General features: G+C 56.0%; 1 protein-coding gene across 1 annotated transcript; it reads left to right on the top strand.

Moving 5' to 3' along the window:
• The first annotated feature begins 11776 nt into the window (after window positions 1–11776).
• LOC128274981 (protein decapentaplegic) lies at window positions 11777–19154 on the top strand. Its single transcript, XM_053013344.1, has 3 exons — window positions 11777–11936; window positions 15046–15647; window positions 18008–19154. Exons 1-3 carry the CDS (start codon window positions 11848–11850, stop codon window positions 18922–18924), a joined length of 1608 nt encoding a protein of 535 aa, XP_052869304.1. The 5' UTR covers window positions 11777–11847; the 3' UTR covers window positions 18925–19154.
• Window positions 19155–20129: the final 975 nt, after the last annotated feature.

The following is a 20129-nucleotide window of genomic DNA, read 5'->3' as shown; positions in this document are numbered from 1 at the left end:
AGCAGTCACTGTTGACGGCAAGCAATCGGCAGCCTTTTGGGCAACTCTCCCGGCAGGCTCTCCGCCAAATGTGACTCACGCGGACGGGTTTAATTGTACGGAAATCATCGCTACGGCCGATGGTCACCTAATTAGTCCAGCAGCCCCTACCCGGTCGATCGCGGAAAGTTTCGGAAATACCGGCCCGCCAAGCAAGGCCTGTCACCGTTGCAGCACACCGACCGACCGAGGACCTGTCAGGCCTTGAGCCGTGATCATTTGAATTTCAAACGAAAAGCTCACAAATCGTATAAATCAGCGTTTTATTTCTTTCGCCGATGCACAACACTGGTGTGGCCGGCCAGACGTGTCGGTGTGTGTGCGGCGCCAAACACACACACATTGGTTTGGCACAGAAATTCCTTGACCGACTGTGGTGCGCGCGCGCGCGCACTTACGCAGGCCGCAAGAAAAAAGCCTTCTTCGAAGCCTTCTCGCGGTCCGCGTCTCCATCGTTGAGTCGTGTGGAACCCGATTTATGAGCGGCGAGCGATCGTAGGTCGGACCCGCGATCGACGTTCACTGCGGCCACTCGGCGGACCCTCGGACAACCCCGGGACAACCACCGGGCGAGCGAGATGCAAATTATAAAATTAAGTATCATGTAACCAAGCGATATTCCACTCCCAAGAAGCACACACAGCTGACGACGACGATCGTCGGCGCGGGCTCACCCCCCGGGGGTCCGGTTTTCGACGGGACGGGTCCGCTCGATCGGACTGGTGGGGCTCCACGAAGGCTGGCGAGGTCTGGTCCCTCTGTGACGGTGTACAAAGTAGCAAAAGTCAGGCCGTCACCGGGACCGGAGCCCGATTCCTGCGCAGGCAACCCGTGCTGGCGATCCTGGACCTGCAGATCGTCATCGCCGTGGACGCCCCCGGGGGGGAGACCTGCAAGCCGCAACCTTGGTGGGGCTGCGACGGATCTTAACCCCACCACCACAGGCGAACGGGCGAACCGACCCCAAACAAGATCCACTCCGTTGCGCAGGTTCATCTACATGCCGTTGCCTCAAAAAACAACTTGTAGGTGCCCCTCACCGGCTCCACGGATAAAGTGTCACCCCTTCGCATCGCATACCGCAGCCTCCCGAGGCCCGAGGCACAAACGCGGGCGCGCGCGCGCGCCCCTCATGATCATAATCATCATGATCGCTACCACCACCACCATCATCGGCCGCAGCAACGTCGCCGTCATCATCATAATCATTGAGAGATTTTCTTCCTGCCACCTGGGGTCCCCTCTCGGGGGGCCCTCCTGCGTCCATCTTCTTGCTGGTCGGGCTTCTTACTCGCCTCGCAGCTGCTGCCGTCGCCGTTCAGGTCCGCGCTGGCGCTGGCGCCGAGCGGTGAGCGAGGCTGAGCCAGAAAACCCTCGGGGAGGGAGTTTAAAATAATCGCAGATAGATTTAACCAGTAGAGAGTTGATCGTAGACATAACAGCATCATGTCGCTTCGGCCGGAATCAGTTCGCCGTTCGGACCAGTAGACCCCGCACGGATCACCGCTCGCCGTTCGGTCGCGCAAGTGTGATGTTAGAGTGTGGCGCGGGTCGCGTTTTGCGCCAGTGCACCAGGACCAGTACAACAAACCTGAAGGTTCCCGAGCGTAGTGAGCGATCGCGCGCGCCCCTGGAGTGAAGTTTCGTCGTTCGCCGTCCGCCGCTTGGCGAAGGTGTTATTTTTAAGGTTGTGGATTCGACTCGCGGAGAGGAGCGGAGGCCGAAGGGCCGAAAGGTTTTTCGCAAGGCCATTCGAAACCCCTACCCGGGCCGGGGGGCCTACTAGATAGACCCCGAGTGTGCGTGTGTACGCTTGGCTGATGGTGGCGATTGAGGTCAGAAGAGATATTCGAGGCATAAATCAGACGGGACGGGTTAAAGTCTTGCAACGAAGGGAGAGAGAGAGAGACGGTGAGCAAGTGAGAGGGAGGAAAAAAAAAATCCGACAACAGGTTTGGCCACGCCGCTTGGGCCGTTTGGGGTGCCTATTTGGGGTGCGTAACGCAATTTGGGCCCTCGACCTGCAGACCTGGACAGCGGTGGGGATTCTTAGGGACCCCGACCTGACCGGACCGGGCTTAGGGACCTAAGGGTCTGTCACATCGATTGCGCACCGTCCGAAAGTCCCAAAAAACGTGCGCGTTGCGATCTCCCGTCACATCCCCACAGAGAGCAGCAGCCAAAAACAAAAACGGCCAAAAGAAAAACATTTAACGAACGTGGCGGTGCCGGTCGAACCGCGGTGAACGAAGCGGTGGGGAAGCGAAAAAAGCGACATCCAGCGATGGGAGAAAGGAAAATTGTTACAAATTCATTGCCCGGCCCGGCCTAGGGGCCTCGGCCAAACCCGGCGCGCGCACGGGGTGAAAGTACGCGTGACAGGTGAAGAAGAAAGCGGAGCGAGTGAGCCGGGTGAGTGAGTGAGTGAGTGAGCAGAAAAAGTGATTGGAGCCTGGCCCCGCGCGCCTGTGTGTGTGTGCGTGTTCGGGGAGTTGTCTGAGGAATCGCCAGCTCCTGGTGGTATGTGGCCGCGGCCACTGCGCGGTTCCAGCTCGTCTTGGAGAAGAAAATTGTTATCTCCCCACCGCGCGACGGGGGGTGGTGGTCCTAGAGGGGCTGCGTGGAATGTGCCACTGTCCGGGCGCGCGCGTGTGTGTGTGCGAGAGCTGGAAGTGCCCGTGGGGAAGCGGGTGAATTAATGGAAAGATGAGAAAAGTGTGACGATAACGGGCGAGCTGCGAAAATAAAACAAGGAAAAAATGTAAAGGAAAAGGCTCCCGCCGCCGCTGAACCGAGCGATGACAAAATGCAGCGTGAAGCAGCACGAGACGGGTAGCGCTGGCCAGAGAAGAAGAAACCGAGGCAGAGTGTCCGTGGGGCCCGGTGGGACCCCTCGAAAAACGTAATCGGTTTGGGGAGAATCGGTTCGCAAATCGCGGTCCGGTGGTTTCGAGTTCCCCTAGAGGCAAGTGATCGGCTAACAGTGTGTCCAGAAGCGCGGTGTCCTAAAGATCCGGATCCGAACGGATCCGGTGGTGATGAAGTGCAACAGTGCTATCGACATTGCCTGCCTGTCTGCTCCGATTCCGACCGGTCAGACATAGCGCTTGATCTGGAGCCCGGCGGCGCCCTCTACCCTGGCAAGTCTGGGAGGCCTTGGAGAAAGTATCAAAATACCCGGCAAGGTCGCCGTTAGCGCTTCGCCAGCGCCGGCCAATCAGTTGCTCTATCGCCGAATTCGGGAGCCGGCCAATCGAAATGAACCCGAAACTGGATTGATTGATTGATTGACTGCTTGATTGAGTGTTGATCGGCACGCTGTCCCAGTTTCCGGACCCGGTCTAGAGGAGATTTCACCCAGTTCCCGATTGGTCTTCTATCATCATTCAAGGTAAGACCGTTAGTTTACCGGACGGGGCAGATGTTTTGGCTGCCTCAGACACTGCGACCTTAGAATCCACATGGAGTTCAAGTGCGGAATATTCTGTGGGAAAGTTTCCGGAACCCGAATTGCCCCCGAAGATCTCCCGATCGATCGTGTCTACGTCTACGTCTACAAATACCGCTGGTGTGCGTCAAAAACTGAGGCGTAGATCGCAACAAAACCGATCCAGACTAGAACCGCTTCCAACTGGCACTATCCGGGTGACTAGTTTGCGGTTTGTAGCGGCGCCCGATCCGATCGGCTTTTTCTAGAAGCAACAAGTTGAGTATATTGAATACGAATACCCCTCCAGCAAACCACATCTGAGGCCACGGAGGGTAACTAGATTTATATCCCGTAGCCGCAACCGCATATCGTTCGACTTGGTTAGTGATTGACCAGGCCAATCAACAGGCGGCGGATACTTGTTTACCAGCACCGCGCGCACCCAGCTGGGCGTCTCTTCTCATCTCGGACCGATGACATTTCCAGAGCCGTTTGCCGTGTCCCAGCTTCGATGGCTTCTCGTGTGTCACATCTCATGCACTCCTGTGCCATTGCATCAGTCAGGCAGGGGCTTATAAGGTACACACTAGGACTTGGGTGGTGGCGTTAGACTTGCAGTGACTTGATTTGTGTCAAGCGCATGTCAACCAATCGTGGAGTCGGAGCACCAGAACCGAGAAAACACAAATTGCTACTTGTGTCGAGAACGGGCGCTACCGATAGAGACCCTCCATGGGCAGGTCTTTACTATTTGCACACCGATCTCTAATCCGCAAGTCGGGATCACCGGAAGCTAGCCCACCGGGAAGTTGTTGGCTTCCCCGGTACCCGGCGCCAGCTTCATTTATTCTCCTAAAGTGGCTCGCGGGGCCGGCATTGTTTGAGACCGGCGGCTCCAGAGGTTGCTGCGATGCTGTGTACCGAACAAGAACATGAGCTAAGCAAACGTTGCTGGGTTAAGGACGCGCAAGTGCTGGGCATATTGACCAAGCGGGACTTCGGTCGGATAAGAGATGGAAAGCTAGTGTCCGTTAAGTGCCAGCGAAACTTCTTAGATGAATCGGATCTTCGGATCTTCCCAAAAACTTCTGCTCTACATTCGAGTCACGGCCCAAAAGGACGATGCGCAATTTATGGGCCACTGTGGAGAACCGAGAAACACTAGAGCGGCTGGCAATGGCAGAAAATCAGACGCCAGATCCCGGCCAGGGCTTGAAACTGCTTGGGCCGCGCGGGCCACTCCGGGGAGCAACCGGTTCCGTGGCTAATTTTTTCGCCGAGCACGAGCGTCACGCGCTGCGCGACGATTGGATTCCGGCTGGCTGCGGGCCGGCCCGTGGCGATCAGGTTTTGGGGTCCTCCTTGGGGTTGACACTCTCCGGCGGCACGTACACCCGGGTGTATCGATTGCAGATGCACCGCACATGTGACGGCCTGAGGCCCCAATCGCAATGCGGCCAGAAAAATCAATTAAAAACAAATTTTCCTATAAAAGGAGATAACTCCATTCCAATTAAGAGGAATGTTTTTGCTTACACAAAATAAATAAAACATAAACGCACGGACGCCCGGACGGAACCTGTCCGTCCGAACGAGAACTTGATGCTGAGCCAGGCCGGGCCGGGCCGGGGTTTGCGCTGAAACATTGTGCCGAGACCAGATGGGTCCCGACATCGCTCGCCGCACCGACCTCTCTGTCTCTCCCCAGGATGCCTCGCCAGGATGTGGCCCAGCGAAACCGGCCCCGGCTGGCTGTGGAATGGAATCGGAATCGAGAGGAGCGCAGAATGAAGAAGAAATGTCAACCGGCACGAACACGCGGAGCCACGGGAAATGCAGCACATGAAATTAACATTGACATACCCGTCACAGCAGCAGCAGCATCCGTCAGCGCCAGAGCGTGCCCGTCGGCGGCGTTTGCTTTCCGCCACCGGCAATGGGTCACGTGACCGCGGGGGGGGAGACAGGGGGCACCGGCAACCCGGTCGCGATCTGCAATTCATTGAGGAACGCCAGTGCGTGTATCAATTAAAGTGTACAGCCTCTCCCCAGAAGCACCTGGAGATTTTCCTGGTCTTTCGCCGAGATGTCGTCGATGTCGATTGAAGATTGCAACTCCTCCGTTCTCTGTCCGGCCACCACCACCACCACCACCACCACCACCACCACCACCGAAGAAGTCTTTCCTTCCCGATCGATCAGTATCTGTGCCGCGTCTTTGTTATCGGAATCCGGCGCTACCGGAAGCGGCGGTCCGGCGGGAAAGGAACCTGGAGTGGAGCGGCACTTGTGACTGCGATGGACCTTGGAGCACGTTGTTTCATGAATGAAATGGTCCAAAAAGGAAATGTCCTGTTCGGGCCGTGGTGTGTTCGACGTGACTTGACAGCCCCAAGACCCGACGACCAAGGCGGATGAATGGAACCGAAACGAAACTGCTGTTGGTGCGTTCCTACATTCGGGTGCGCCTTGCTTCACGACTTGATGTCCGCAAACGACGAAACTCGATGAGTGATCTCCATTAAACCCCCCCTCCTCGTTCCGATTGATGCAAACTGGATGCGCTGAGCACTCTTCGCTCGCTCGTCGAACCCAGACTCAGGAGGCTCAGGAATCCAACGGGGTAAACAATGTTATAAATCACCTGTTTCACCAGCACGCCTGCGCCTCGAGTCGATGAGGAGTCTTCAAGCGGCACTCCGCGACTTCTCCGCCGAAAACCCTCAGCTCTGTGAAAACATCTTCAACATCTTCGTTCCCGGGAAACTTGAGCCGATCGCCGATCGATACAGCTACATATGGCAGCCGAGACCTACTGGAAGGCTTTTCGTGGAAAACCCCCGACACTCCGACGGGCCACTGAAGTGACCGGACCTGACCGATGGTGATGGTGGACCTGAAGTGTTTGTCGAGAGCTGGAGGAACAAAAAAGGCAGAACGGAGCTCGGAGAAAAAATGCACCCACCGCTCGGCTCGGATCTCGAATTACAGCCCGAAACCGTTCGGACCTCAAGCACTCTGTAACGGCCACCGGCCAGCGCTTTCTGCAACGACTGCCGCCCGGAGTCAAGCTGTCTGGCAAAATTTGTGCAGTTGCAGCCGGCGTGAAGGATTGCGACGACTTCCAGGGATTTTGTGTACAACGGGTGACGGAGAGGCACAAAGAAAGTGCGAAGTCCCGGGGCGGGGGGTGGTAAGATGTTATTAGGTCGCCTATTGTCTACGAGGGCCGGACTGGGACGTACGACGATCGGGGCCCTTTTTGGCGAAGGGTCATCACGAGGCAATCATCATCTGGCGGGCCGCGCCAGACTCGACCACATTTTTCACGAGCGAGTGAGGGAGAGAGAGGGAGCGAGAGGGTCTTGAGAGCGCGGGCGCGCGCTTTCCCTTAAGGAATCACTTCTCGAGAGGCTTTGTTGCGGCCTTCGTAGCATTAGGTGGGCTTTACATGGGGGCCTTAGTCAAACCCCAGTCAGTCGTGAGCCGTGAGCCGTATGTGTGTGTGTGTGTGCACATGCCAAAGATGGACGACACGTAATTTATTTACATTTAACGAATCATTTATGAACAGCATGGAACAGATGGAAGCCAACGCCAAAAAAAGGGCACAACAATTCACACAGAGCTCGGCACCACAGGCAGGCTTCAACCTCAACACACACACACACACACACATGTCTGTGTGTATGTGTGTGTGTGCTGAGTTGGTGCCGTTTTTTTGTGCGTTCCCTTTATGGGTAGCTCAAGGCTGTTCGGAGCAGCAACACCGTCGGAGGCTCCGGCACGGTCCGGGGACGGTCCGGGTGTTTGCCCGGGTGAGCCACGAGGGGTACGCGGCTAGGCACTCTCTACCATGCGCTAACCCTGTCATGTGTGCTCTGTCTGCTGTGCCCAAGAAATCGTCCCAGACAGCCTGTCGCTAGAGAGTTGAGTCGGCGATCGAGTCGACGTAGGCGCTGGACTCGCTGGACTCTGAAGGGCGACAAATGGCTTGTGGCGGACGTGACGTGCGTGGGAACTGCTGGAGCACATTCGCATATTTTTGGGGCTAAAAATGGACCACCCCACCAGCAGCATCGTGGGCATCGTGGATGCCGCGGCAACAATCTCGGCGAGGCCAAAAAAAGGCGGCCATTCAATCACGTTCCGGCACCGGCACCGGCTTTCAAGTTTCGCCGGCAGGTTCCGTGGCCTCCGGCCTTCCAAAAACATCCCTTCCCGCCCCCGGGGATTGATAGGAACCAGCCGCGATCGTGTGCGGTGTATTTGCGTATACGCGGCGCGACGTGCAAAAATTGCGTTTAAAGCGCGAACGTCGGCTACGGTTTGCGAAAGAAGCACGCGCCCGCCACACGGAGGTGGCGGCCCCGATTATGGCCCCATTACGGCCCCCGCCTTTGCCCACCGCCGCCAGCCGATCCGATAATGAGTGCCGACAAAGTGTAGTAGACCACCGGCGGCAGACGGGCTGGCGGCGCGCAGAGATTAGCGCGTTGCGTCAGAGAGAGAGACAGAGAGAGAACGCGGCTTCTGACGAGCTGACGATGATCCATCGGCCGGCCCCGGGGGCCGATTGATTGGGTGTCAAGTGATGCTGTGCAGCCGTAGTCACCAGCCGAGCACCAGCGCTTCCCGAAGCCAATGAACCAAACGGAGTTTCGCGGAACCGACCGCCGCCAGAGCCAGTGTGTCTCGACGCGGCTGCGCCATTATGCTGGGTGTCCTTCGCGGTCCCGTCGCCGTGAAGGTTATGCTGCGCGCTCGGGACATTCACACTTGCGCAGGCTTGAAGCTAAACGTAAAGTCCGCGGTTCACGCGAAAGACCTTTGAAATAAACGCGTCGGCACGCGTAATCAACGGCGAGTCATAAAAGCCTGTCAGATAACCCGTTTCTCGGGCCGCCGTCGAAGATCGGTCGGCAAAAAAAAAACAGCAAAAGCCCGCCTCGCGATTTGCCTCGATCGCAACGCGAACACCGAAAGGACACTCAGCCTACAATGTAGCTGTAGCCTTGGCAACCGGCGGCAACACTCCACCGTTGTTAGATTACTGACCTTAGCAACTTGAGCTCGCACTTCCTGTCATTCCCTGGGGCCCCCTAGATGCGCCCCGCGGAGCTTTTGCGGAGATTACCTGCGGTTGGTGCGTACTTAATCCGCCGGTAGTTAGGGGTAGTCGTCGGGCAAACAGGAGGCCAGAACACGAATCGCGGTGGGGTTTTCCGTCTCGAAGCGAAGAAATAACAACGCGGGAGTTGTCCGTTACGGATGTCCCATTCACCGATGGGTAGGGAAATTCCAGCTACCCCGGCACAGGACACGCAGGCCATCCTGTGTTCACCAGCACACACACACATACGTGTTTGTGTTGAGGTGTGAAAACATAATAACTTTATTGTGCCTTGTTTTTTTGGCGCTTACGATAACATCCGATCGGGGTTTTCCAACGCCCGGATTCGGTCTCTGAATGGTCGGACCCAGTGGGACGGAACTAGGGGTAGCTAGCCACGAAAGTCGTGTTCCTTCGAACAGCGGATCTCTTTTGTTTCGGCTGCTGGAACCGAGTAGAGTGTGCGTGCTGCTAAATCGAGACCGAGTGTCCTAGATTACCCAACGCCGGAGAGCCGGGGTCCGGCGTTCGAGTGGCGGCGTTCAAAGAACCCATCTGGAGGGAGGGTAGAGAAGGAGAGAGAGAGAGACCGAGTTGCAGCAACCGAGTACCGCTAGTGCCAGTAGTGCCGGTGCAAGCGTAAACACCAAACACCAGACGTGCGCGCTCGGGTGATCGGTGATAATTTATTAATTGTTTGATTAAGTATAATTCATTCGGGTCCAAATAACAGATAAATTTCACTTCACAGAGCATCAATCCCAGATTCCCGGGAGCCCATCACTGTGTGCCGATGCCGACGCCGCCGGCCGATCGCACTCCCGATCGCTGGCCCGATCCCGTGGATCGCGGGGCGGATTTTCTTGGCAATAAATATTATTCGGAAGTGAAAATGACACGTAATTGCCAGGTTTCGAGAACGCACTCGTGGCGTGATTTCTGCTGGGCAGTCTGGCGGGTAAAAAGCGCAACTTGCAACTTGCCAGGCAGGTTGCAGGATCGACAGCAACAAGAAAAAAATCGTGAACCGTCGACGACGTCGACGCAAGGCCAACTCGCGCGCGTCACTCTGTCTATCCGTGTCTCTGCCTCTCGGATCCGTGGGGATCCGCGGGCGCCCACGGGTGCGTGAAGGTTCGTCCGGGCCGCGCGCGCGTAGAGCAGCAAAACAACGAAAAAAGTCAACAAAACAACAAAAACGCACACAGACAGACACACGGAGACATCAGGGGTGTGCGCCCGCGGCGCCCGAGAGATAGCGCAGGAGGTATAGTGCGTCAAGTGCGCAACAACACGGCGAAGGGCGGCTGCGGCTAGGGCGCACTCTCTGCGCTGGTCCGCGCGGTGTTTACAAATCGGACTCATAAATATACTCTCACTCTCCGGGCTCTTGTGCAAGCGCGGCGCGTCCGTGTTCTGCATCCCGCGCGCGCGGTGCTGATCGCTCAATCACGCCCGGCGAACGGAAAGGAGGTGGAAGGGCTCACCAGACCGACCGAGAGAGAGAGAGGGAGAGAGAGAGAGAGCAAGATCGACCGGGTTGAGGGTTAGCGGCTAGCGAGCGTTTACACACACGCGAGTTTACATAAATCTTCAGGATTTGTTAGAGTGTAAATAACTGTTAATGAAAATATGATTTCCTCAATATTTCTTCTCGCTCTCCGCTCCGAAGCCTGCGGGTCCAGCCCGGGGGGTTGGATGGGTGTGTGTAGGGGATGTTCCGTGCACCGCGAAACCCGGCCGCCCGCTAGGGGGCCGAAAGTGTCACTCACGGGGACTCTCACGGGTCCACTCACGGGGACGCGCTGCGCCCGCCTGTCTGCCGTGGCGATCGCGGCCGACGATCGCAATAAATCGCGTAAACAAGTCGCCCCCCCCGCGAATCAAGTCCGGTGCGCTCGTGGACTCAAGGAGGACCACAATTTCTTGTGCCGTTCGCGGATCGTTCTGGGTACGATCGCACAAGACGAAGGGCCGTTCTCCGAATTATGGGCTTTTGGGGGATCTTCTTCGCCGGAAGAACGCCTCCACGATCGCCACAGCCTGCTGATGCTGGGGGAGCTATCGATTGAGTGCCCGGAAGACTACGGCTGCTGCTGCTTCGTCTTTTTCGCCGCCGCCGATCGTTCTTCTGGGCCACCCGGACAGGGCGCGTTCTGATTGGCTCCCGGGGGTCGAAACCTGCTGCCGGGTCACCCCTTTTCGTTCTACGTGGGTCCCACCGCGCGCGCCAGAACCGACCAGCAGGAGGGGTTTAGGATCCTTTTTGGGACCCGCGGGACCCAGTGTTCTGGCGGAGTGCGAGGAAGACGTCCCGGACGGTGGCCAGACCGGGACGACTGGCTGGTAGAGTGAACCCAAAACAGGGACAACCAGTCGAGGCCACTCGAAGAATCGAAGGCGAGAGCGAGAAGAGTTTTGTGGCGATCTCTCATAAAAAAGACACGCAGAAGAACGTGCGTTCGGTGAGTGGCTTGGTTCCGAGAAAAAGCTCACGATCGTGCACGATCGACTCACACAGCCGCGTAGAGGCGAGCTTTCGCGAAGGGTCACTCACGATCGAAGCTAAACGGCGCGCAGTTAAGTGCGCTCCGCCGAGGTACTCCGTTTTTAGTCGCGTTTCTGATTCCGCAGCGAACGCTCACGCGCATCTTACGGGAAAGATTGACCACTTGATTTTTTGGGCACCGCAGCAGCCAGAGACACCAGAGACCGAGCAGCGCAGCGCAGATCACAGTGCGAACCGTGTGCGTGAGTGGTGTGGTGAATGTCCAGAGAGAGAAAGGATCGCGCGGGGACGTGCGATCGCGAATTTAGCGCCCGGGTGGATTTAGGATTATTGGGGTGTAAGGTGCCGGTGCGCCGAATGTACCGCCGTGCCAGTGCTCCCCGGAGGACACTCTCGTGTCCCGTAAAGTGAACAAGCAACTCCCTCTCTCGTGCAATCCGTGTGCCGACTTTGTGTGTGAATAGTGTTCAGAGTGCGGCGACGCTTCCATTTGAGGACGCTCGGTGCGAGGTTATGTGCCGAGCGAAGCCGAGCCAGCCCACCGTAACGTCGACGTACCCAGGAGAACGAGGACGAAACGGGCGCAGTGCATCGTCGTGTGTGCAAGCGGAACGACAAGAACGGCCGCTGGACAGTGGTGGTGGTTGTGGTGGTGGCGGCGGTGGCGAAGGTGGCGAAAGGGACGTCCAGGTCCAGGTAGCGGGGCGAGAGAGAATGTGCACTTAACACGCGCGAGTCCTTCCCGAGTGACAAGCGATGGTGACCAACATCGGTGGCAGTGGCAGCGGTAGTAGCGGCGGTAGTGACAGCCGAAGTGAAATCAACAACCAGCGACACCGGCCAAGGTGAGAGAGAAGAAACTGTACTAATTTAGCGGTCGACCCTCAAGACGTGGAGGATCCAGATCCTCCGGCTGGCCGAATCCGCAATCTTCCCGCTCCTTAATTGGGGTAACGAGGATCGAGATCGTTGCGGGTTGATACTGGGACATTATTGGGTTCATCTTTCGTCCTGTTTCTACAACTCCCGGCTCGGACTCTTGGGTCCTCTCCGACGCCCGACGCGATATGATCGTGAGAACTGGTGGCAGGTTTCAGCGGTCGGAACATAAATCAGACCGGACGTGGTTTGGAGTGAACCGCGGACCAAGATGAAGATATGACACCACCCTCGGGTGCTCGAAACGTCAAACGCCTGATTGAGTTGTGCTTCAGAAAACGGCAGTGACTCACGAGCGCTCAGACCAGATTTCCATACCGGTCGCTCCATACGTACCGGACACCTTTGCCTTAAATCGATCGGCGTCCGCAGACTTCTGGCGCCGCACACTCTCGACGCCTTCACTCGGGACGCGCCCGCTTAGCGGCCGGGTGTTGGGCGATTAAAGCATAAAACCAACTAACAGCCGTTGTCGCCACCGAAGGTCGACCTCAAAGCGAGCTGAGATGATCCCTGAGCATCTAGGAGGGATCCTCGGCTCGCCGGGCCGTCGCTGTGGCGCAGTAAAACCCGGGATTTGTCTACCGGTCTGTGACTGTCTCTGGCCTGCCCTACGTTCGTTTCGCCAACACCCGCCCCCGAGGGGGTTTGGGGGTCGGGGGGGAACCCGGGACTGCCGGCGTAACACTGCGGCGCTGACAATTACCGATTCAAATGTGATTAATAATTCTGCGTGTGGCGAGTTACGTGGCGTCCGGATACGGGGGCGAGTGAGCTAAAAATAAAAAACCTGTACCCTGAAATAACACAACCCCCCCCCCCCAGCAGATAGGGGGTGCGCTGGGGGCGGGGTGCTGGAGCATGCGGCCCGAGGCTGGCCTGATAGCTGGTAATTGTTTGTTTATTGATCTTGTTCGATCCGCACTCTTCTTCGCGGCGCGATTCGCCACAGTTATGGTTGTATGGGTGCTGCGCCTGACTGACTAACGTCGCTAACCACACACTCCCGGGGGGTCCATAGGACATGTGTGTTTCGAGCGAAGAAATCCGATCCGGCCGTCCCGGGCTCCGTTCGTCGGCGGAGTTGACGCACTCTTGACACTCTCGGTCGGTGATCGGTTGAATTAATAATCCCGAGCTTCGGCCCCTAGAGATTAGCAGCCATCGCCTCGGTCCTCGGCTCGCGTAATCGCACAGCGCATCCACAGTGACGTGACCCAGTTCCCGGTCCACTCGCTCGGCGCATGAACTTGGCGGCGATCGGACGGATCGCTGGACTGGACTCGGTGCGGGGCAAGCGAGGTGTGGTAGGTGTGGTCGTTTTGAGTGCGGTACCCAGCGAAACGCATCAGCGCAGCGCAGCGCACCATTCTTCAGATCCCCGCCCTTAATGAAGTGGACAACACACGGTTTCGAGTTGTTGTCCTCGCGCTGCACTCCGTAAGCCGTTGGCCCGTTATCCTGCCCTGCTCGAGGAGGCGGGAATGGTGATAGCCGGGGCAGGGAGGACGAAGCGCACTTGTCTCGTGTCCCGGAGGTAGTAAAATCGCCCTTCTGGTGCGCCCTGGTTCCTTGGCGTAGAGGTACATCCCCGAGGATCACCGAGCGGTTCTCGTGGGCCGTCAGCCGTCGGTTGAAGCGAGAGGCCGAGTTTACCGTGCGACTGGTAAGAAGGACCCCGGGAGGGAACGGCAAGAAACAACACAACCCGAGGATCCGGCGGACGGGGCGCGGGGACTGGAAGCTTGAAGCCGTTATTGCCAAGCATCAGCAACGCTCATAAAAGGAAGGCACTTGAGATTCACAGCTTGTGTCCTTTGTTTCGCACCAACCTGCTGCCCGTGGGTGTGTGTGTGTGTGAGTGTTCAGGGCTCGAGGTACCTCTGGTGGCACCTGACGCACTGTGTCGCAGAAGCTCCTGGAACTCTGTCTCTCTCTCTCTCTCACTTAGAACGATTAGAAAGTGGTCGATCGGTCGGTGTACCTCTGTCAGGTCTCTGGATATGGAAGCTCTGCGCACTAAAAAGACTATACGCCTGCGTCACAACACGTGGGCTGAAAAGTACTGGGCCCAAACCCATAAATAGTGCTAATCTTATTACATTCATCGCTGTTTTAGTTAGGTACTAACCTTCAAAACAAAGTTGTTAAATTTGAACGATATAATACTTTACGATTTTGTTATTAACAACTTCGTATTTTAATGTAATGTATTTAATGCATTTTAATGCTTCTTGATGGGAAAAATAACGTACAAGCGACAAAACGGCTTGAAAAGTATTATAAGGATGGAGCATCATAAACAACGATAAAACGTTGGTCTTCTTAGTGGAGAGCAACTGGTGAACCTCGTCCAAAGCGCCCGAAAGCACAGCACAATCGGTTGGAAATGTTATAGCCTCGTTATTCTGGGCCGCTCGTGGTGTAATATTTATCGACTACCTTGAGCAGGGAAACATTTTCAACAGTGAATGTTATGTAGCGTTATTGGAGAGTTTGAAGGCCGAAATTGCAAAGAACCGATCGTATAGCGCAAAAAAACAAATTTTGTTTCATCAAGACAACTGACACGGTACACAATTCAATGAAAACAATGGCAAAACTACATGAATTGAACTTCGAATTCAACTACTGGCTATTCACAGAACTCAGAAAAAATTCACACTGGTAAAAAAATTCGCTCGAATGAAGTGGTACTGTAAAGAGGATCTAAAAAAGAGGCATAAAACTGATGGCGTGGCTCTTAACCAAGATTACTTTGATCCAACTTTGACCAAAACACACCGCGTTTTCCCCCTTCGGGTCCGGGACTTTTCGCCCCATCTGTTAGCACCGTCGATCCCGAGATCTGCAGTTGCGCGCCGATTGGTCTATCTGCGCGTTGCACTAGCACGCGCCACACACTTCAGACACTCCGCTCCGACACTGACGTCACCTTCTTAATTGTCCGCTTCCTCTCTAGTTCAAATGATTCATTTCGTGACCATTCTGCCCGCTCTCTCTGTCTACTTCCAGATTCCCAACAACGAACATGCACGCGTGGCTCTATGTCCTCGCGGTGCTGGCGATATCACGGGGTGTAGCGCCGGTCGCCGGCACCGACGACGACGGCGGAGGCAGCAGCGGTGGCGCCTTGTCGCGCTCCCTGGCAGCCAGCATCCCGGAACAGCAGCAAAGTGAAGTGCGGCAACCGCCGAGTGTGAACGTTCAAAGTGAGCTCCGTCCTCCGTCCGCGGACGAGGACGACCTGAGCGAGTACGAAGAGTTTGTGGCCGGCGGGCGCGTAGTGACGGAAGTGCCGGAAATCGCCCGCGGAGAATCGCCGGCGGAGGCGACGAATGACATTGGCCGTGGTGATGAGGACGATGCCGGCCACAGTAGTGATAGTTCCAGCAAGCCTGATCCTAAAACACTAGTCGAGGTAGAGAAGACTCTCCTGAGCCTGTTGGGCTTTCCTAATCGACCAAAAATCGATAGATCTAAGGTGGTGATACCGGAGGCGATGAAGCAGCTGTACGCCCAGATTATGGGCCACGAGCTGGTGGACTCGGTCAGCATACCGCGCGAGGGACTCAACACGCACAACGCCAACACGGTGCGGAGCTTCACACACGAAGGTACGTACCTAACGCCACTTTCTTCGGGGGGGCTGCCAACGGCCAGATTGGGCAGCGTATCGGTGGATTCCACGATTCCAAAGGGTTCTAGGATGTTTGCCATTAGGCGACTTTCGTCAAGCCGTCGAATCGTTGCAGTAGACACCGACGGACTTTTGATGGTATGAAGTATTAGCGAGCGTTTTGGCTTATATTAAACTCCATTTTCTGGGCAAAATGTACAGCAAGGACAGCAAGGGTGATGTTTGCGCATCACATTTTCGGTGGTCATTTCGTGATCATTTTGTCGCCAATTTGACCCATTTCATTCCGCAACTACCGAATTTGATTCACTTAACACCAAGTGACTTTTGGATATCCGCTAGGCTCAAGAGAGCTACCCGTAGACTCCATTATAGAGTCGATAGTGGAGATAAAAGCCGAAATGAAGAATGTGTTGGAGGCTAATCCTAAAAAGGACTTTTCGGACCGTTTCGAGAATTGGAAAGAAACGTAGACATAGATGTATTGCATAGAGTAGGGATTATTTTCAAGGTAATGACATAGATTTGAAAGAATAAAGAATGGTTTTTGGAGTTATTTGTAAATATCCGATATTTTTTGGCCACATTAGAAAGAACTTATGTACTTATATGTAACCGGGTAACTGGAACTAATTTATTTTCTTTGAATTTTTCACCGAGTTTTCTTTCATTTGGTTTTGTTTATTTGATAGACCAACCAAGTGGAGTTTGTTTTATTTGCTAAACATTTGGTCCATTTGGTCCATTGGACAAACCTCCAAAAGATTTAATGACAGAATAAAAGTTTAAACAATAAAGGTTCACATTTTGGAGTTCAAAGTTCAAAGTTTAAAGTAGTTCAAACAAAAACAGGGAATTAGCGGTGTTTAACATCAACATGTTTGAGGGTTCGTCTGGTTAGGTCCATAAGTTTCTATCAGAACTTTGGCCACGTTATCGCTGGCAGCTGAAAAGCGTGAAAGACCATTCGATCAGAAGATTCACAATGTTAGCCCCATCTTTTGGTTAAACTACAATTGAGAGGCCAACTCAGAACGTCTCCAGCAGTCCTTGATTGTTGCAATCCGATTTTCTACGCGGCTATTGCGTTCCACCCTGCCTGGATTCCTGGTAAAACCTCGGTCGGGAAATTTATGCGCAAAATGGCTGTGTTTTCGTTGCCTGCACAAATGCCCAACCTGCTGCCGGCCGTAAAGAACAGGCCTAATCCGAGCGCGCGCGTGTGGTCTAAGCTGCTCTCCCAACCCCCCGCGGGCGCCGGGGGTAACAAAATGGCCGCTGCACCGCAATGGCTGGCCAAATGCAGTGCGCCAGCCTCTGCTCTGCTGGCGGGCCTGGCGCACTGTTTATTTGAGGGAAATTCACGGGAAAACTGTTTATACTCTGAAATATCGCGGGGGGAGGGGTTTGGACGATTAACGGGTGTGTTCCGAGGGTCGAGTGCAGCCGCCGGGTGCCGGTGCGCGCACACCTGCGTAGAGTTATCGATTAATTTTGCACACGATCGGATCCTGTGTGCAGCGGAAAGATCCGGCCCCTGGTGGTCGGTCGGTCGGTCGGCGGCGGTTCAAGGAGAGCCGTCTGTCAGCACGTTGCCGCCGGTCCTTTGCTTGTGCCGACGAGACTGATTACCCCACACACGTAACCGGCCTTTGTTTATGCCACTTCACCACGCGTACTCCGCGCGTAGTACGCTACTTCGCGCGCGTCGAAAGTGGCGCGATCCGGGCGGTTCCGTAAAATTACGCAAAATCGATTAGCGGGCCGGCCGCCGGACGGACGGGTAAACAATCGCCCGCCCGGATCGCACCCGGATCGTCGTTTGCCAGCTAACACCTCGTTCGGGGCCCCGTGGCCACCGACCGATCGTGTGGCCATTAAATCGCCGGAGACGGCGAGCGCGCGGTGCAATTTTCGGCCAACCGATTCGGCGGCCGCCGCCGCCGCCAGACAGTGCGCCGTCGGCGGCTCACTTTTACTCGAGTGCTGCCTCTCTCTCTCTCTTTGTGTGTAAACAAACAATCCCGGATGTTGGGGAATCGCGCAAAATCGCGGCCTGACCACGACGACGACGTTTCGGGCAGGTTGCTGTTGCGCGCTGCGTAGTTTTTCTACGAAACTGCACCCGAGCGGGGAGCGGGGATATTCCTGGAAACCCTTGGCGCGGCTCGCGCGTAAATGCGCATCGCCATTTGCGGGCTGCACCGTGGCCGTGTTGATCTCCTGATGACCTCTGCCCAGGGCAACGCACAATTTGTTGCTCCGCCACCACTGTTTGTGCGAAACAATCCGAACTAATCGCCCTCTCTCTCCCCTCTCTCCTCCTCTCCTCCACAGAAAGCCACGTTGACGAGCGGTTCCGGCACCACCATCGCTTCCGGTTACTGTTCAACCTGTCCAGCATACCGCGGCACGAGAAACTGCGCGGTGCGGAAGTAACGCTGACGCGGGCCGCCATCGGAGGAGACCGGCGGCGGGGGCGCTCACCCGCCCGCTACCAGGTCCTGGTGTACGACATCCTGCGGCCGGGCGTACGGGGCCGCCGTGAGCCGAAGTTCCTGCTGATCGACTCGAAGACGCTCGCCGTCAACGAGTCCGGCACGGTCAGCTTCGACGTGCTGCCGGCGGTCCAGCGGTGGCTGGGGCAGCCACGCCAGAACCACGGCCTGTTCGTGCAGGTCACCCGCTGGACAGCGGCACCGACGGCCCCGGGTCATAGCCGGCGGCGGCGTAGCCTTCAGCCGGTCGCGCCGGTCCACGAGCACGTGCGGCTCCGGAGGGCTGTGGATGAACCGTACGGAAGCTGGTCCCAGAAGCAACCGCTGCTCCTGACGTACACCGACGATGGGCGGCACAAGCAGCGGCCGATCCGGGACGCGATCAGCAGCGCCAACCGGGCTCGGCGGGCGTCGGCCAAGCGCAGCAATCGGCGGAAAAACGAGCTCTGCCAGCGGAAGCCGCTGTACGTGGACTTCCGGGACGTCGGGTGGAACGACTGGATCGTGGCGCCGCCCGGGTACGACGCGTACTTCTGCCAGGGCGACTGCCGGTTCCCGATCGCGGACCACCTCAACACCACCAACCACGCGATCGTGCAGACGCTCGTCAACTCGTACAACATCGAGCAGGCGCCGAAGGCGTGCTGCGTGCCGACGCACCTGTCCTCCATCTCGATGCTGTACCTGGACGAGCAGAACAAGGTGGTGCTGAAGCAGTACCAGGACATGACCGTCGTCGGCTGCGGCTGCCGATGATCCCGTTCCGTCCGTCCCGTCTGTGAGACGCTGGAGGGGAACTACTTAAGCAGGAGGAAGGCCCGTGACGGGGGACCGTTGGAATCGGCAGGAACCGCGCCGACTGTTTGCTGTATTATTAAAGATTTTCTTTTTGTTTGTTTGTTTGTTTTGTCGATAATGATCAAACGTACTAAGAGAGAGAGAGAGTGAGAGAGAGAGAGCGAGCAAGAGAGCGAAAGAGAACGAGAGAGCGTAGAGTATAATTTCTTAAGTGATTAGCAAACCACATGCGCTGTACCATACTAGAGGTAAACGGAAAGGACGAGCGAAGGATGGCGGATCCCGTGTAAAAAAAGAAACTATCAAAAAAAGCGTATCAATCTGTGCTTCGAGCTCCCCTAGGCCTAGGTTAGACTGTGTATATATATGCGCGTGAGTGTGTGCAGGGTGTTAGGCTTAAGGATCCCCCCCCGCGATCGGCCAGCCATCAGCCGTGTGCGTCCCAAGTCAAGCTGCACCTATTATGGGGACCACGCGGGTCCTGAAGACCGGGCAATTGAGGTTGTTGTGGCTGCATTGGGTGACTGTGTTTGGTCTGAAATGCTACCTTTTATAAAGTTCCCATTTCGGGCGGAGGTCCGAGGGCACTGGGCCGCGCGAGGTGGCCAGCCCCTGCTTAATCAGATGAGATGTGCGTGTGAGTAAGTATGTGTGTGTGTGTGTTTTGGGTGTAAATTTTGTATATTATAACTGTACCTGTAAACGAAAGGAAAAACGTATTTATTTTACGAACAAAAGGCGGCGGCAGAGTGTTGTTGTAATTGCGGAATAAAAAATTTGTAAGAAATTCAGACACAACGAGGAACGCGGGCGAATGGAGGAGGTTTATTTGTGGGGGGGTGAGGGGCGACAGATCGAGAAAGAAATGGTTTCCGGGCGGCCAAAGCCCGGACCCGGGTCTAGCTCCCCGCGCAGTCTGCGGCGTTCCTTCGGGGGGTCCTTGGGAGGGCCCAGCAAAAGAAAGAAAGCAAAAAATGGCACAGAAGAACGGAACAGAAAACCGATTTGGCGGATTCCCATACACGGGGCACAACAACCCGGGACCGAGGACCACCCAATCGGCGCTACCAGATTTCATAAGCGCAACACGAGAACCACAACCGATTGGGGGGGAAAAAAACAAAGGTTAAGCCTCGCCAGCCCGGCCGAAATGGGGGCCGAAA

Source organism: Anopheles cruzii, chromosome 3 (genome assembly GCF_943734635.1).
Source record: "Anopheles cruzii chromosome 3, idAnoCruzAS_RS32_06, whole genome shotgun sequence".
In the NCBI taxonomy this organism is placed as follows: domain Eukaryota; kingdom Metazoa; phylum Arthropoda; class Insecta; order Diptera; family Culicidae; genus Anopheles; species Anopheles cruzii.
Note: the sequence above shows the minus strand (reverse complement) of the source record. Positions and strands in the feature narration are given on the sequence as shown.

Excerpts from the sequence above, each read along its gene's own strand:
- LOC128274981 (XM_053013344.1), top strand. The coding sequence starts at position 11,848 with ATGGTGACCAACATCGGTGGCAGTGGCAGCGGTAGTAGCGGCGGTAGT. Across the intron at positions 11,937-15,045 it reads AACCAGCGACACCGGCCAAG|ATTCCCAACAACGAACATGC; the intron begins GTGAGAGAGAAG and ends GTCTACTTCCAG. Across the intron at positions 15,648-18,007 it reads GCGGAGCTTCACACACGAAG|AAAGCCACGTTGACGAGCGG; the intron begins GTACGTACCTAA and ends TCTCCTCCACAG.